The sequence below is a fragment of the Phlebotomus papatasi genome, chromosome 3 (genome assembly GCF_024763615.1).
Source record: "Phlebotomus papatasi isolate M1 chromosome 3, Ppap_2.1, whole genome shotgun sequence".
NCBI classification, from domain to species: domain Eukaryota; kingdom Metazoa; phylum Arthropoda; class Insecta; order Diptera; family Psychodidae; genus Phlebotomus; species Phlebotomus papatasi.
Window position 1 is genome coordinate 89133896 of NC_077224.1, and position 18656 is coordinate 89152551.

General features: G+C 32.6%; 1 protein-coding gene across 1 annotated transcript in view; it reads right to left on the minus strand.

Annotated features, from left to right (window-relative positions):
- Positions 1-18339, minus strand: part of LOC129806301 (protein O-mannosyl-transferase TMTC2) — a 203710-nt gene extending 185371 nt beyond the window's left edge. The window contains exons 1-2 of the mRNA XM_055854773.1: positions 17509-18339; positions 5225-5311 (exon numbers count right to left, since the gene is read on the minus strand). Of these exons, the coding sequence (XP_055710748.1) occupies positions 5225-5311; positions 17509-17531 (110 nt within the window). The 5' untranslated portion in view covers positions 17532-18339. The remainder of the gene's footprint in view (positions 1-5224; positions 5312-17508) is intronic.
- Positions 18340-18656: the final 317 nt, after the last annotated feature.

The window sequence follows — 18656 nt, forward strand, 5'->3', positions numbered from 1 at the left end:
ATTGAATCTAATGCAGCGATGTAAATAGTTTAATTGTGCTTTGTTTTTTACAACAAAAAAGCGAAGTTTGACACCATTTGACACATTCTGACATTTGAAAAACTTCGAAATTCGAATTAGGAATAATTTAGCCACTATGCGGTTGAAACGATAAGTAGGGATGCCTCTTCTTTGGCTTTCAAAGCAAACCTTTGAATGTCTTTCCTCTTGGGAAAACCCCACAGGAGGTACTTCCACTTCCTACTTGACAGGAGGTAATTCCAAATTGCAGCCATAAAATATGAAATTTAAATCATAGCATTACAGGGTGGGACATTTAATCAGCCAATAAGAAAATAAGATGAAGTTATTTAAACGCGAGGAAATGAGACATAAATTAATATTGATCGAATAGGTAGCAGGTGTTCTTGAAAATTATTAAACAGAAAATGGTAATTAAATTGGAAACATATATTATATATATATGTAAATATATTATGCAATATCTATAAAATGTACTCTTGGTAGTTCAGTTAGATAACAATACTTGGTAATCCTAATATTTATATTCACTCGCATAAAAGTTATCAGGCAACGATTGGGTTTGTTTGGTCATATCCTAATTTAAAGAACTCTTGCAAATACCAGTGAATTTTAATCTGACTGTACTTTATTGAAGGATACATAGAGGAATTCTAAAGACTTTATTAAGGATAATAATCCTCTAAATATGAATTTTTTTTTTATTTTGAAGCAATATACATTATTTAAAATAAGTTTTTAGACTTAACATGCGACTACCATTGTGAAAAAGTGACTTATACATTTTTTTCACGTAACCGAGGTGTTTATTACTCTATGATAATTATGAAAAGAAACAGAAGTTCTCTGCTATATCTTTATCACAACTTCAATTTCAGGCACATGTTAATGTTAGAACACGTACAATGTATATAGTAAAAATGAAATAAATGTTATTATTAAAATACGTGATAAGGCTAGTTATTCGTGGCACATATCAACCCTCATTATGTACAATACTTGATGTTGAGAGACTTTCAAAGCATATTTAACTTTTTTTTAAATCACTAAATTTTAGCGATACATTTTTATCATAAATGCAATTATTATTATATGTAATTTTGTGAAAGATTTTTGTACTGTGGGCAGTTTAGGGCTGCTAAAGTTTTTAGCAACATATTTATGGACTGCATACATTTTATGAAGAATAATTTATTATCCCAAAATTTCATATTCCAAAATCATGCATCCCTCAAACTGCCCCACCCTCCCCAAAGAGTCAATATCTATTTTACCGTGCAAGCTTAAAAATTTCCATAGAATACATATAAATTTTTTAAATGAGCATATATAAAAGAATTTTATATTGTTCAATAACTTAAAGAATTTACAATATTTCGAGCAAAAATTACATTCAATATTCAATTTATTTAGTCAACGCTAAAGTAATCTACAACAATTGGTAAAAAAAGATTTAACTTCTAAAATATTTCATTTTAAAAAATTGTAAAATCCTTTTATGACATTCAAGTTGATCCTCGGGGTGACATAGTATTCAGAGGGTGTTCATACAAAACTAAGTGCAATAGATTAGAGCTTAATGTAGTGCTATTAAAATTTGTATATTTCTCTTTTTCATACAATAAAATATATTTGCATGAATGGAGACATTAAATGGATGAAATTTATGTGAAAGGAACGCCGGGTGTGACGAATTTTCAGCTCAGACAACTTCACCCTACAATTTAAATTCTGTTCAATATGTTTAAAATTTTTAGACGCAACATGGCATACCGACGGTGGATATTGCACGAAAGTTAGAGGGTTGAAAGAATAGATTCACCACATGTCTTTAATGACACGCAGATCCTGTGAATATACAGGGTGAGTCAATTGAACTACAACTCTTGAAAGTGCTGTTTTTTGTAGTCAGAAAATAATTAATATTTGAGGGTCTATTTAAAATTTTGATTAGGGCCATTTTAAGAAAATTTTAGGTCGGATTATTCTAACTCGGATGAGGAGACCTTAAGTTCGATATTGATCGAAAGCTCTAAGGCCGAGCTATAACATAACAAAATTTAATCCCGATCCATGCCACAGGAGTGAAGTTAATAACAGAACGAAAAAGGGGGTACCCGAAATGGTTAAAGGAGAGGTGGGGTCAAATTACCAATTTTCTCCCGATAGCCTTTTCTTCTATATTTTCCTCAGTTCGAAAGCTAGGCTCCAAAGATCGCCCAGCCAGCCGGGAACGTTACTTAGCCAGTTATACACTGGCGGCCAACATAATAGAATCACTTTGCAAAGCTTATATTTTTTTAACTTTTATATTTTTTCCCAATTTGTTGATATAATTCTGAAGCAGATATCTTCAAATTATTAAAATCGTAGAATAAGGGTTGTTTTCGCCGCTAGATTCTTCTATTTTACACAGAATACGTCAATGGTGAAATTCAGTTCGGCTGAAAAAATTGGAAAACTGTCACTTATGGTTTCTAAAAATGGCTTACTTAAACTTATTCGATTTATTGACTGGATTCTTTAATTTAAATGAAAGTGGTCCTATCGTGTTGTTCAAACCAAATTTCACTATTGATGTATTCTGTGAAAAATAGAGACCTCTAGCGGCCAAAACAATACACTCGACTCTTCGTTATCCGGCTGACGTGGGGACAAAATGACATTTTGGTTTTTTTGAATCTGGTCAACGTTTTTTTATATTTTCTGTTGTAGGAATTTGTTTTCTGTCGAAAAACAACAGAATTTTCTTTGTGGTATGTTTATGTTTCATTTTGTAGCACGATTGTGTGTCAAAAACTTTGATAAAATGAATATAACACATTAATTCACTCTGGACAAACTGCATGCTTCGTAAAAAATCGTTTTGAATACATCAACCGCCAGCGTTTGGCAGCTGTCACCCGGATAATGAAGTGCCGGATAAAGAAGAGCCGTGTGTACTTATTTGACGTAAGGTAATTTTTTGAAAATTTCTATATCAAAATTATTTCAACTAATTGGAATAAACAAAAATGCTAAAGGTAAAATAGGGGTCATTGCAGAGCTGATTCTATTATTTTGGTCGCCACTGTGTATTCGTGATCAGGAAGTGGCGAAACACATTTTGGAAAAGTTTGGGCCCGATCTGAGGACATGAAATTTAGTTAGGATTGAAGTAAATGACTTTGTTAAGAACCTCAGCAAATAATACAACTTATTGTGCATGACTCTCAAGCAAAGTTTTTACTCAAAATAGCGGACGGAAAATCTGACATCCCGCTGAAATTGTTAAAATTGGATTTATTTTCTTTCTTGATTTGCATTCTGGTTGCCAAGTAGTTGTCTTGGATAGTTACTCTGTCTAAGCCAAGAAAGTTTGTAATGTATTACTGTAAAGAATTTAAATTCAATGAACGTTAAAACCCTAGACACACTTACGATTTAAGCAGATACGGCTTAACGTAATTATAATCAAAATAATGATTTGAGTAATTTCCCATCAGTTTTCCGCGGAGTAATCCGTTAGTAATCCGGAGTAATCAGACTTAAGTTTAGAGACGGATTAGTCAGAAACTGATGGAAATATAATATGATAATTATTTTTTAGCCACTGAAGAAGGCGCACTGTAGCGTCGAAAGCTTTGGCGAAAAAACATTGTTGTTTGATCTCTTAAAGGATCAGCATCCCTGACGTACCCGAAAGGAGGTCATCTCCCTATTGCGTAATACTTATTCTTCGACAGTTATTCTATTGGCATTATTTTTATTGTAATTACGTTGCGCCGTCTTTCGGCTTAAACAAAATCGTTCCCTCTAATGGGTGCAAACACAAGTATAGTTTGATTCTCCAATAGTGTCTTGGATAAAAGGTAAATACAACTCTATTTGCACAAAATGTCGTTGATGGTCGAAAAATTCAAATTCAATTTCGAATTATCATACTCAATTTTCGAACTAGGTGGGTAAAATTTATAAAATATCACACTAATAAGCTCGCAATCAACTCTAAAGCGGCGGGTAAATGAACAAAAAAGAAATAGAGAGATGATAATAAATAAATAAAAAAATAATAATAACTTGCACTTTAGGTTTCCGATAGTTTTTTGAACAGGTTTGGCCTGGCTTTGGAGTGGCTTTTTTTCTTCGAAAGGTTATTACTGAACGCAACCACCAATGTGTCTTTTTTTTAGCTTTTCAAATGGATCTTCGAATTTTTCAAACTCTTTTAAGATCGGTAAGAATGTCGCTTTTCAAAAAACATTCATGAACTTTCCTACCCTCCCATACTATCGTTATTTTTCTTTTTCTTTTTTTATCATTTTCCCTTTAAAATAAACAACGTGAGACATTTTAATGCTATCTTTATGGCTACAGTTAAACCCCTATGTTATCGAATGACGGAATCATAATTTCTGACCCTTATGATTGAAATGTGGCTTTTCGGATATTACTGTAATGCTTTTTTTGGGTAAAATCGGAGTTATGGATAAATTTTTATCATTGAATTTCAGAAAAAAAGGAAAAACAAACATGAGGGTGTTCGCTTGGAGGTGTATGTGGTAGGAAATGGGAAAATAACAATAAATGTACAATGTGGTAGTACACACGGGGGAGAAATGACAATATTTTATATGGTGCTCTCGGTGCACATTTCATTAATTCCATATTATCTCTCGACGAATAAATTTTAAATGAAAATGTCACTAAAAAGCATTTTCTCTTTCATATTAGCTCTGCCAACGCCAATTTTACATTAACCGCATTTACATTTCCCAAAATAACGTATACTACTTTATTCAAAGTAAACACTCTTCTAACCTGTTATGCAATTATTATTATACTAGGGTTAGTGGTTTTAAATAGTCACATAATAAAATATTTTCTTTGTTAAATATTTGTTTATTTCAAATATAAATATTTTAAATCTATTTTTTTTTATTTTCATAATTTGATATTTTAGTGTTTTTATGGGTTTTCAAATACCCGTCAAAAACATTACTTTCGAAACTTAAAATCGAAAGACAGCTGTCAAAATGATTTCACGTTTAGAAAAGAATTTGTTTCAAATATTATTAAAAAGTTTCAAAAATGGTCACATTTTGCTGAAGAAAAGTCCCCTAAATTCAATGTTTAAAAAGTAGATTTTCCTAAGTTAACCTAAAGTCTAGAGATTTTAGAAATAGATTATGTATATCTAAGAGAATTGTATGACTTGTATTACCTGTCATCATAGACGAATCCGGCATCCAAAGTGTTGAGGTAAAGTGTCACAGCCAGCGCACAGCAACCCAAGCCGACGTAATCCATGCTGGAAAAAAGCGAAAAGAAAAGTAGAATAAGAGTCAAAATCGATACCTTCATATTTTATTGATAAAATATACACTTCTGTTTTTCTTCGTTTTTTTTTTTACACCATCCAGGAAATGTTCATAAAAAAAAGGTGAAATGGTATATAGAGTGAAAAAAGGTGCCACAGAAGACACACTCGATTTCTTCAAAAGTATATTATATGTACATTTTATGCAGTGCGACACCTTAAATTTTTGTGGTACGATGAAAAATATATTCGAAAGGGCATCTCATAAGGGAAGCTTTTTCTCCTCCCCCAGAAACGATGATGAAGCACAGAAAGAGTGAAAAAGTAGTGAAATGTTTGTACATGACAGCTGATACTTTTTCGCTATTGCTATTTATTTTAGAGAAGCAAAAAGAAACTTGTGATTAAATCAATTTCTATGAAGTAAACGAAGTAAATACATATTTATTTCATCTTTACCCTTGGCAAAGGATCACAGTAAAAATAATGGGTTGATTTTCAGGTCTAATGGTTCCGGCACACCTTTTAGATCAGGAAAATTTCATGATGTCGAAATTCGAATCCCTTTCTTTCTAGCAATCTTTGCAAATGTCTGTCTATCTCATTCTTTCGCATTCTTCTTCTTCTTCTTTTGAACATCACACCAAATTAAATTTAGCTTAATCGAATTTAGAGTGCGAAGGAATGAGATAGATATGTGCAAAACGTGTGTGAAAGAAAGGGATGTGAATTTTTATTTTATGAAGAAAACAATTAAAATAAAAAATAAATAAATAATCTTTAAATAATTATTCAAATGTGTAATCCCAGAGAATTAAGGGAGATATGCTATTGAATAATAAGTGCGACTGTTTTATATCTCCCACACGCAGAGTATTCTAATTGACTTATATTTTAAAATTTGTAATACATCAAAAATTGTACAATCAAGGGCATATTGTAATCTTTTCGCTCAGACACACCTTTTAGATCTTGCAAAATTCGCTCTCGAAATTGAACTGAACTAAATTTAATTTGGGGTGACGTTCAAGAGAACAAGGAGAAGAAGAGTGTGAAAGAGTAGGATAGACATATTCAATGTTTTTAGGAAAGAAAGGGATGTGAATTTTGACTTTCTGAATTTTTCCTGATCCATTTTCACACAATAAACTTTAGAGATCACTAAAATCTAAATCATATTGCTTCTACTCAACTAATTTTTAGACATTTACCTAGGGACAGCATGAAAGATTCAATTTTGTAACAATATTTTCCATTCATCTGAGTCCTATAAGCTTCGAATCTTTCATATTTTTATCTTTCAAAATAAGTTTTAATTCTAAGTGACGGGCAAATCGTTCTGGAATAAGAATGACAAAGGATCAACCTAGTTAAGTTAGTTTCCTGCTCCCCAAAAATATAAACGATAAATTAATTTTATGATCCTTTATGACGTCAACACACTACTAAAGGTAATATTTGTAAAAATATGCTTTTTTAAAATTAGGTTTCTTCCTACAATAATAGGAGAGATTTTCTTTAAAAATCATATTTTTTAACTTGATCCTAGTGGTTAGACGCCTTTTACTTCAAACGTTCAAACAAACTACACAAGCAATCAAAAACGAGTAAAATTTTCAAAAAGATATCTAAATCTAGTCTCATATATGAAAAATGCATCTAAATATCAAAATCGAAAAAATAATTATTTAGCCCCTTGTGATTTCTAAGGGGCGATATAAATTCAACTGAAGAAGTTTAAATTTTAGCTTAATTTTGCTAAATTTCTAGCAAAACTTGTGATCGCAGCGATGATTAGTTCACATTAGTCTGATACTGTAGATGCGAGTGACTTTGCCCCATAGTGTTCGTAAACTTGTCTTTAATTCTTATGTTTAAGAACAGTCCTCACTGATCAGACATGGTAGATTGGATCGGTAAAGACCATTCTTAAGTTCTAAAATTAAACAAAAGCTTACAAACATTCTGGGGCATAGTCAGCCGGGGAGGACAAAGTCACCTGCACCTACGGTACTAAGATAATATTCTTAAAAATTGTTGTTTTTTAACGTTACTAAAAATTAAACGTTAAAATTCAAACTTATTTTTGTCAAAATCCGTGTTGAGCAATAATATCAAATTTGAAAGTGTTGTAGACTAGGTTTATTTTTTCAAAAAAGTAGTGGGTGTTCTCTGTGGTTTTCAGAGAACTGGAGATACGGTACGATCGGTTCTTTAACCGAATTTGATGACTGAACGATAAAGTGAAAGGTTTAATAAAAGATTATATTACACATTTGAACTCCCTAGGACTTCTAAAAGAGACGCTACATCCGAAAAGCTAAGTCCCATATCACATACCTCTCTCGCTTAACCGATTTTGATGATTACTTGGCCATAATTGCAGAAAACATTAATATTATATATTACATTCATACATCATTTTGTACTCAAATGTAAACTAATTTTTGTCTTAATCAGAAAAGTGATTTTAAGGTTTAAAATAAAGGTCTCACAAAATACGACAATTTTTTTACATAGTTGAATTTCGTCTATGGGCATTAAGGTCGCTCTTCTCACAAAACTGTTTACCAAAAATTGTTATCAATTTTAGAGATTACCTTTAGATTAGATTTTAGAGAAGGTTTTTCAAAGTCAAAGTTAAAAAAGGTTCTAAAGACCATATGTTTCATCGGAATGGTATTTTGTTTTGGATCGTTGGAAAGGTTTTGGAATTCCTGATAAGCCTGAACCGGTTCCCATCGGTTATGAACAGGTAATCAACCGATTCATAACCGATAATTAATTTCAATGAGAAAATCAATTGCATTACTCCTAACCTATTTAGGGTAATATTATAAGTGATTCAATTGGTTCAATAAATCTGTTGCAATTTTGATCTACAAAACAATTGTTAAACTTTATAAAATAATTGTAAGTATTGTAAGGCCCACAATTATTTTATTTCCACGAAGTAATTCTTGCAGAAAAGTTCAAATAAGTGAACATGAATGTTAAAAGAAGGGTATTGTGTACATAAACATTTATATTATACTTGCAATGTTGTCAAAATAGTATTTGTACAATAACTTGTCGAGCGTCCACTTTGTAATTACTATCCAAATATTCACAATTGAAGATTCATTCCCTTTATATTATCAACAACATTAACTGCATGAGCAAGTATACAAGTCACAATGCAACTTACACAAAAATTACACATTATAATAGCTGCAGTTTTTTTACTGTGTATACGAAAATTTATGCACCATGTAGGGTATATGCTAAGATGCATCTCTGACGATTGCTAACACAATCAGCTATGTCCTAATTTCCCACGAAGCTTTCGCCACCTCACATTACTTCATGACAGAGTCTCTCTCTCTCAAAGGATATTTACATAATTGTAAGCAATTTTCCGTGTCCATTAAATTTTAAATCAAACTGTATATAACTGAACCCAAAAGCTCAAACAGCGGGTGTACACAGCATAGAAGAGGGTGGTGATTACTTATTCCATAAATTACATATATAGCATTTTCTCATAGCCTCTCGAGGCTCATTTCCCATGAATAATATCGGGAGAGGACACAACCCTATGACAGAGGTTGACGAAAAGTGTGAGACAGAGCAAAAGCTCACGATCTCATTGGCCATTCGACCGACAAATGTGTTATCACTCTTACCATGTTCTAACTTCAGGAGCACCCTTTGAATTATTATCAAAACACCTATCCTTCTGGCTCCTAAGAAAATTGGGAAATTTGTATTATTTTGCAATGCAAATCTATCATTATGCCAGTTTGTGTTTTCTCATGATATGAGGCCACTGGAATAAATTCAATCACGAACCATTCTTCATTATTAAGGCAACAACAAAATCATCTTATTCCACTTGTTGATGACTCATTCACAGGATTTAAATCATTTTCTATCTCCTTCGTCATTCACTGTGCTATTAATGATGATTTTATGCTTTTTTATTATACGGATATTTCATTGACTGGCGGAGGATTATGTAATTCAATATATATTGTCGCTTTCATCAGCAAATATCGTGTTAATTGAACCTTCCCCATAAAAGGAAACATTTTGGGTGTTTCACATCCACAAACCGTCAAATTATTAGTGCTCCTCTTGATATTCATAAATTATTCAGGGCTCACCTTTGAGAATAATCCCCGGAAAAGCTGTTAAAATGCAAATACAGCAGCGGGTGATATAAGCGACGATGTATGTACCCTATGTACCTCTCAACAGTCAGTTTCACGAGCATTACGAAAACTTTTCGGTAAGGGAAATTCAATGTCAAATTATGAATACATATCATATAAGAAATCTTATCACTGTTACTCGGAATAGTAAAATAAATAATAAAGTTGTAATGTTTATAAAAGAATCACAGCTAAAAAGTAAATTGTTTCCTGCAAGATAAAGTGTAAGCTCTACCTGTGAACGGGTGGATTTTGGTTTGCGTGACTTTGTAAAATTACAATGTCATATGACAAATTCAGCGGAGTTGAAAGCAAAAGGGTTTTGCTGAAAACACCGATTGTGACAAATTGAGAAAGTCATTTGATGTTTTGACAGAAAAATGCAAGCACTGAGAAAGTTATTTTTATTGGTTTTGTGACTTATAAAATTTTCAGTGTAAATTGGGTAAATTGTTTTTAAACTGAAATTGTAAATGACCGACGCCAATGAGCCGATCAGGATGATGACTGATCGGCGCCGATAAACCAATCGTAGTGGTAGATTGGCGCTGATCAACGTGTCTTTCACTTACAGTTCACTCGCTAATCCTACTTATTTAATTTCTAAATGTGCTCTTGTAATTCTATTTCTACACCTAGGGTAAGTGTGCCAAATTTCGACCACTTTGAGTGTAATTTCGACCAAGCAATTAAATGAATTACAATTATGGATTTAATCTTTGAATAGTCAATTAATTTATTTTGCTTTTAAATATTTATTCATTTTAGGATGTATTAACACAAAAATCGTTAAATTTTAGGTATAATTTGAATTTAAATTGTGTTGTAGAAACTCAGTTTGTAAAGAGTCTTTCGAAAAATGCGACAGCTTGCTTTTGTTTCTAGCAGTCTTGTGATTTGTGGTGAATTGCAAAGGGTTTCTTTCTGTTTAAGTTCTTTCTGTTTAAGTTAATAGTGAATCATTCCGCGTAAAAAAGTGGATAGTTCGCGAGCGTCTCTCCGGTAATATAATAGTGCATATTCCGGCAACATCTTTTACTTTCCTAAATTTCTTATTCATTTTTTTCAATGTCTGAGTTTTACAATGCCCATGGAAAAAAGCATCGCTTCTATGAAAAAAAAAAACGATCTGGAATAGGTCTTGAAAGAGTTCATGAAGGGCAAACTACTACGGGGACCTGCGTGTAAATTTGGGATGCCAATGTAAACTCTTCAGGTCTTTAGGACAAATTACACGGAAGATCGCAGGTCTTGTGGTTCATATAAATGTATTAAAGTAAATATATTTATACTCGTTCCGTATGACGTTTTGAAATTTTCTATCGGTTGCTTCACAAAAGGTGGTCACAATCAAGGTGGCCGGTATTACACTCAAAGTGGCCGGAATAATACCCAAAGTAATGTCCATATTTTTATAATTTTCCAATATTTTAGGAACCGATTTAAAGAAAATAAAAATGTTAAACTAGTTTTTAAGGTTCCATACAACACTCCCGAAAACGAAGTAACAAGAAATTTCAGTATGTATTAAAAATATTGCATTTCGAACTTAGGACTTCGGTGCTTATATGCAACTATGCCGAAATTTGGCAGACTTATCCTACATACAATTTTAGAAAAATTATAAGAGATGTATTTTTTCACAAAATTGCAAGAATTTTGTGATATTTCAATGTGAAAATATTCAAATTAATACACAAAAATATCTTGAGAGTAAATGATTTATTTATATGACAAAGTCATGTGATCAAGTCCCGAAAGAACCAGAATCAGGCTCCTAACGATTCATAATGTGCAATTTGTTTTACTTGAGACTATTTATAAGAATAGTCCCTTCTAACGTTTCGTAGAAAAACTGGAAGTTTTTGGAATATTTGCATAGGGGACACTGGGGCACCACCAAACAGAGGGTAGTATCAAACATTGCGATTTTTTAATCAGATATTCGACTTCTAAGGACAAGACCTATAGGAATTTATTGGCACTATAGGGATGCTTGTCTACTGAAGAAATGGTTGAGATAGTCCAAGTAGTTAAGAAATAAAAATTAGTGTTTGGTGCTACCCCGTGTTTGGTAGTACCCCAGTTTCCCCTAAACATTTATAAAGTTATGTTTATGTTAATGAATAATAATAATATTTTTGAGTTTCAGTAGAAAAATCATTACATAAATGTGCATCGCTAATTTAATTACGCATTAATTTACATATTCAATGGAAATCATTTTTTTACCGCGTAGGAGAAAGGTAGGGATGATCAATTCTAGTTAAATCATAAGCAGGATCAAATAGGCTTGAAAGGTTGCTAGCCAATTTTAAAACTGTTTATTAACAAAGCGTTTGCAATTGATATTTTGTGCTTATACTTTGTAAATTTTATCAGCATTTAATTGGACTTCAATAAATTTATATTTTTTTTTACTTTTCTCTTTTATTAATCCTGTATTTATAGTTTTTTTTTGAAACTTTCTGCACACATGTTTTTAATTTGTGAATTAAATTAAATTAAATTATTGAGCATTATTCAACATGAATAATGTACTAATTTAATGGTAGCAAATGTACCAAATGAATAATGTACCAAAATTTAACTACAACTCTAAATATAGACACTAATTGACAGACATGTTGTACATTGACATGTAGTCTACACTACAGAAAACAATAATGACTGAAAATCAGTTGATGAATAAATCTCATTTCGTGTTTTTGTTCACACATGAAACCAAAAATTTGTAATAATAATGGATGGAAAGGCCAAGAAAAACAAGAGAAATTAGAAATTTGTGAAGGTTTTTGGGATGGGTGAGAAGTTTCCATTTTACTAAATTAATTTCCCCTTGCTATTTTTCATTAAGAAAAATGGTGGAAAAATGTCGCTGGCAGACATAGGCGCGCACTGACTGAATTCCTAATTTTGATTAATTACACTCGCAACGGTAGGGTACACACAACTTAACGTTCACAGTTCGCACACAATTTGCCATCCAGAAAATGTTCTACATCATCAGAAAAAAGGACAAGAAGAAAAAGTAAAAACAAAAAAGACCTACCAATATGCTATATGGAAGTAGGGCTACATCGTGATATTTTTGTAACGTGCGATAAAAAAAAGAAAAGTTGGACAATCATTTAAAATTATATATATTTATCACAAGGGGTATTCAACATTTTATTTGAAATGCTTGAAAATTTTATTTAATGTAAAAAAAATTAAAAATTGGAATTATTTTGTTGATAAAATAAAAACAGACAAATTTTGGAAAAGTAAAATAAAAAAATGTGCATTAAAATGATCAATTAGAAAACAATTTTAAAATTTTTCTAACACAGTCAAAAAATGTTGACTCTTTTGCCATGATTTTCGTAGTAAATTTGCACAATGTGTAATATCTGTGTACTACAACACGTTTTGTGTAATTTCGACACAAAGTCTAAATACATGTTAAATTTTGCATTCTGATTACATAGTTTAGCATTACATTCTAAATTTTTTTACACATTTTTAGAATACACATTTCCATAAATTACACATGTGCGTAACTTTGCAACAATATAATTGCTATACAAAAGCAAATCAACAATTATATTTGTAATCTTTTTACTGTCTAATTTTTAAATGTACTTTTAGGAGGAAAAGTCTCTTCTGAAGACGTAATGCCCCAAGTAGGGGAAGGTACTGTCCCTTCGAACGTTCATGCTTTCGAATAATGTGATTTTTTTTTAATTTTTTCTAAGTGACTTACACATAATTATCAATAATTGATTGTAAATTAACAAATATTTGAAAGAAATGTTCACGTCACTTAAGAGAAATCAAAGAAAATTCGCATTATTCGAAGGGAGAGTACTTTCCCCTACATAGCAGAGATTTTTTTGGCAATATTAATCCCATTTCCCGTCATTTTTGTTTCTTCCGATTGATATTTTCTGATAAGAGTATTTTTCAGAGGAAAAGTACGTCGGGAAATGGACATGGAATTTTTTGTTCAGCTGTTCTGAACAATATTCTGCACTATAATACAGAAATTTTGGAAATTATCCAATGAGCAATTTTTTTCTAAAAAATTTTCTTGTAGAATTCTCTAAGGCAGACGTTATAGAACCGGCATTCCTATAACAGGTTTATAGTGCTCTTGGTTCCGTAACTAAGACTACTAAAACTAATATGGTGCAATTCTTAAGGGGTTACGTAGATCAAAAAGATTGTAAAACACTCTATTTTCTCTAATGTTTTTATCGTAATAAATTTTTATTATAACTCAATTTTCTAAGCATATAAAACTACAGCATTTAAACTGTATTTTATGAATTTTTCATTTAAAAATCTTAAAAATTCAGCCGTTGGAGCCTGATTTTCTATTTTTGAAAAATCTTACTTTTCGGTGGACTGGATTTCTTAGTCATTTCAGATATCGAAAAGCTAAATAATTTCCTGTTAGTTGATGAGTTAAATTCGCACTTGAACGGTATATTTAGAAAAAATAAAATCTGGATTTTTGGCAAAATTTTATACAAAAAAAAAACATTTTTTGGAGTATTTTGCACCACGTTTTTGTCTTGTAAAGTTGTGATCAAAATTTAAAAACGAATCTACCGTTTAAGTACGATTTTAACCAACCAACTAACAGGAAATAATTAGGTTTTCGACGTCAGATGAATATACTCTGAGAAATATTGCCCATAAAAAAGTATTTTTTTTATTAAAAAAAAACTGTCTTCAAAAATGAGGTACCAAGAGCTGAGTTTTTAAAATTTTAAAACATTAACATTTTGAACCTTTTTTATATGCTTAAGAGCCTGAATTAATTTGTTTTTCATTGTTTTGAAAAAAGATGTCAAGGAAATATGTTTTTTTTTAAGTCTATCAGACCTACGTAACCCCTTAAGAGGCTTGACAGCTTCGACAGGGATTTCAACGCGAAATTCGTGTTGCACCTTTTAAAGGTGCATAAAAAGGCTTGTCATCAAAAGGCTTGTTAAAAGGCTTGCTTCTTTCAAGGGGAATTATTATTTTGTAAAATAAGATTAATATTTAAATATTTTTTATTATTATTTTTTTAACATTCCTTGTTATAAATTCTTGAAAAATTGCCCGATTAAGAAATCTTTGGTGGGCTATTGTTCTTTTCGATGATTCTGCAAGGGATTCTGTAAGGGAGACTGGGGCAAAATTAGTCACGCATGGTATTAGATATTGGGATGTTGTATTTAGTTTGCCTTACAAGTAATATTGAGGAAATCAAAATTTTATCGAGGTAAATACCTCCCTTCGTATTCTTCAAAATATTTATAAACCCGACACTAAATTCTTTTTTCTGAACTATACGTAATGAAAAAAAAATAATTTGCTGACTAATTTGCCTCAGACTCCCCTAATATATGTAAAATTAAAGTGAAAAATATTGGAGATTTTTATTCAATCTATCTATCTTTGTTTTTGAAATTTTTAAAATTTTGTTGAAGTTTGAAGACTTTATTAGGTGAGATTCTTAACAATCTCACCTACTATAATCCTAACAAAATTTCATGTCGTCCGATCGACCTCAAATTTGGCCAAAATGTGTTTCAGCACTTCCTGATCACGAATATATATGTGGCTAATTTACGTTCCCGGCCGGCCGGCCGGCCGGCCGGCCGCTCTTTGGAGCTTAATAGCTCCTAAACTAAAAAAGATATCGACTTGCGGTTTTCGGCAAAGGTTATATATCGGGTGAAAATTGCAACTTGGTGCATAGACCCCCCACCCCCCACCCCTCCTTCCGCCATTTTGAAGACCCCCCTTTTTTTGTTTTCTCAATAGCTCCGCCCCTATGGCATTCAGCGGACTCAAATTTTAGTATGTTATAGCTGGGCCTTAGAGCTTTCCATCAATACCAAACTTAAGGTCCCCCGACCCCCCTGACCCGAGCTATAAGGGTCCAAAAAAAATTTCTTAAAATGGCCATAACTCCGGTTCTAATTGTCAGAATTTAAAAAGTGAGGGCTTTTTGGAAAGCTCTCGTGAAATGCCACTTCCCCTTCTAACATCGCAAGTTCATAAAACCACCGCTAGGGGCGCTTTTTTTAAAAAGAAAATTTTTAAATCTTAAAAGTTAAATAACTCAAAAATTCCATTGTGCATCGGGCTGAAAATTTAGTATGTTGTAGCCGTTGATTATACCTATCAAACAAAAAAAACCTTAAGTCGATCCATAACCCCTGACCCGAGCTATAAGGGGTCAAAGTTCGAACATTGACCGGCCTCTATCTCCGGTTCTAATTAACATAGCGACCTAAATTTTACCTTTTTGGTTTCGTCTCGATGAGCACTTTCAGATGGAAGTTCAAAAAGTCACCACAGGTGGCGCTGTGATAGCGTCAAAATTCATCGAAATTCAAAGTCACTTTTCTCAAAAACGGCATTGTGCAAGTTAATGAAATTGTAGTATGTTGTAGTCCAGTCTAGGACGTTTCCAAAATGGTGCGTATGCGCGCTGTGGTTTCAATAGAACCGGAGATATGAGGGGTCAAAGTTCACGAAATTCAAAAAATCATATCTCCGGTTCTATTTGACCGATTTTGATGAATGAGGGCTTAAACGAAAGATCTCACCAAATGCTACAACTTTCTAGAATGTTTGAACTTCGTGGGACCAACACCAGGGGCGCCACAGTCGAAAAACCAATTTCAATATCACATAACCTCAATTATCTCGACTGTCGCTGAACCGATTTTGATGATTACTTCAACATAATTGTAGAGGACATTTGTCTCTACATTTCGTCCATACATCATTTTCCGATCAGACTACGCTATCACTCCGATTTTGCCGTTTAAGTGTGAAAAAATTGATTTTTCCCATAATAACGCTTTGAAATCACTCAGATGCCAATTTGACTGCCTCTGCTCCACCAAGACACTTAAAATAGGGGTTTAAATGGAAAGTCCCACAAAATACAACAATTCTTTGAAATAGTTGAAGCTCAACAAATGACTACTTGGGGCACTCTATATGAAAAAACGAGTTAAGAAACAAAAAACCTCGCTTATCTTGGCTTCTGAGTAATCGATGAGTTCAAGTTCTACGGCAAAATTATAGAGAACATTCTGGTCTACATTTCACCCATATAACACTTTTCTGTCAGTTCATCCAAATCCTTGACATTTTGGTTCAAATACAAAACTTGTATAATTTCACGAATTTGGTTCAAGATAACTGAATGGCGTCTCCCTACTTCAGCATCAAATCGAATTTGCATGCACTCCGAGTTAGCTCACGTTAAGAATCTCACCTACATAAGCCGGTTAGGATTATCTGTCCCTTTGATTTTACGATTAAATGTATACACAACGATCCGATGTCCGGATAATTGACACTGAAAATGACAAATACTTTAACATTTTCTGAGTATCACTGTGAGTTTAATCGACTGTAGTTCAGATATTTCTTAGTTTAGAATTCCGAAATTCGCGGATTTTGTCAACTTCGTTTCTGTCAAATAAATGTCAAAATAAGTTATAAAGAAAACGTCCTTAATCTTAGAGATCGTGTTGAAGTTCTCGGAATTTTATTTATTTACTGCATGAATGACGCGTTGATTTGCTGTCAATTTTATCTAAATGTTTAGAATTTGATTTTGACAGTTCTGAATTCTAATGAGACAGCACTGTCATTCTTCTAATATGCTTATCATGTAAACAAATTAAGCTTCGGAATTTTCGCTTAATTAACATGCAAGCAATAATAAGAAAAATTACACAAAAGTTCTGATCAGTCCAAGAGTGTAATATTCCCTACTTGAATTAAAGCGGTGTGATAAGATGACACATCGTTATTTATTATTATAAAACTTTTCTTTATTAATCCATTAAAAATTTATGAAATCCCATTCTGTTTCTGTTTCTAATTGCCTAGTCAATAATTTGGGTTTAATTTGAATAAGTTAGATGTTAATCTGGTGTGTGTATCAACCACATTTGTTGGAAAATATTGTTGGAATATTTAGAGATGTACCTTGACTTGTTGCGGTGCGCCATGGCTAGATAATTCTAGTTTCCGTTGAATTAACCATCCACATAATACACTCCAAACATTAATCTTCAGATTACTTTTAAGGATTTCACTGCTTTTCACAAACCACTTTAGTTTATGAAGCACAAACTAAATTTCACGCTTAAAGTCCTTTAAATGTGTAAGTTTTCTTTATTAATTTTTGCCTTTCTCAAGAAGCTGGCTTTCGTCAAACGTTTTCACGTGACTACCCCACAATTGCGGGTTCTACGACAATCTGTTACGTCTTTCTGAGCATAGCTCCATAGCTCATGAAATGTAACAATATTTTTTTTCCAAATAATTTAAAAATTTACTGAATATTTTTGGAAGTTTATTTTCAATTTGTGGGAAACACTTTTGGATTTAAAGTTTTATTTTTTTGATTGAAATTCAAGAAATCACCTCTTTCAGCACATTTACCAAATACAATCACAAAGTTCCTTGAATTTTTATCTCCTGCAATGGAGCAATCAGAAAGATCTCATTGCGAATAGTTCAAATTATATGAGACCATTCAGTTTTGAAAAGATGCCGTGATTTTCACAGTATACGCAACAATGTTGATGCTCGGAATTTAGTGAATTTCTTCTCAGACGGTTATCAAGCACATCAACTCGCGTTGGAACAATGTTGTGAGAAAACAAAATGGATTTCATTATTGGGAAAACTTTCGGAAAACTTCTGTGAAGATTGGTAATATCATTGAGGGATAAATAGTGTAATAGTGACCAACACACCCGAGAACGCGCCTATGATATCCTTCCAGGCGAAGGACATGCGATAAACTAACTCGCGCACTCAATTGTCGCGCAAATTTATATGATAGGATTCACGTCCGAACTTCTACCGATATCCCTTCGATCTACTTGTCGTGGGTATTAGTGCGCCTGCTCCTAATGGGAGGCTGCGCACCATCCTTTTTAACTATTCTGAGGACCCATTCCCATCTTCCAAGTGCAACCGCACACCAGCAGCCCAACGATGGAGCATCAACCTTCGCCCTCACCCCTTCAACATAGAGCACTGTCAGAGGAAATTAACAACAGCCCAAGACGCTTCCCATCGTCCTCATACTCTCATTTTTAATTACACGCCAAGGGAGAAAGCCT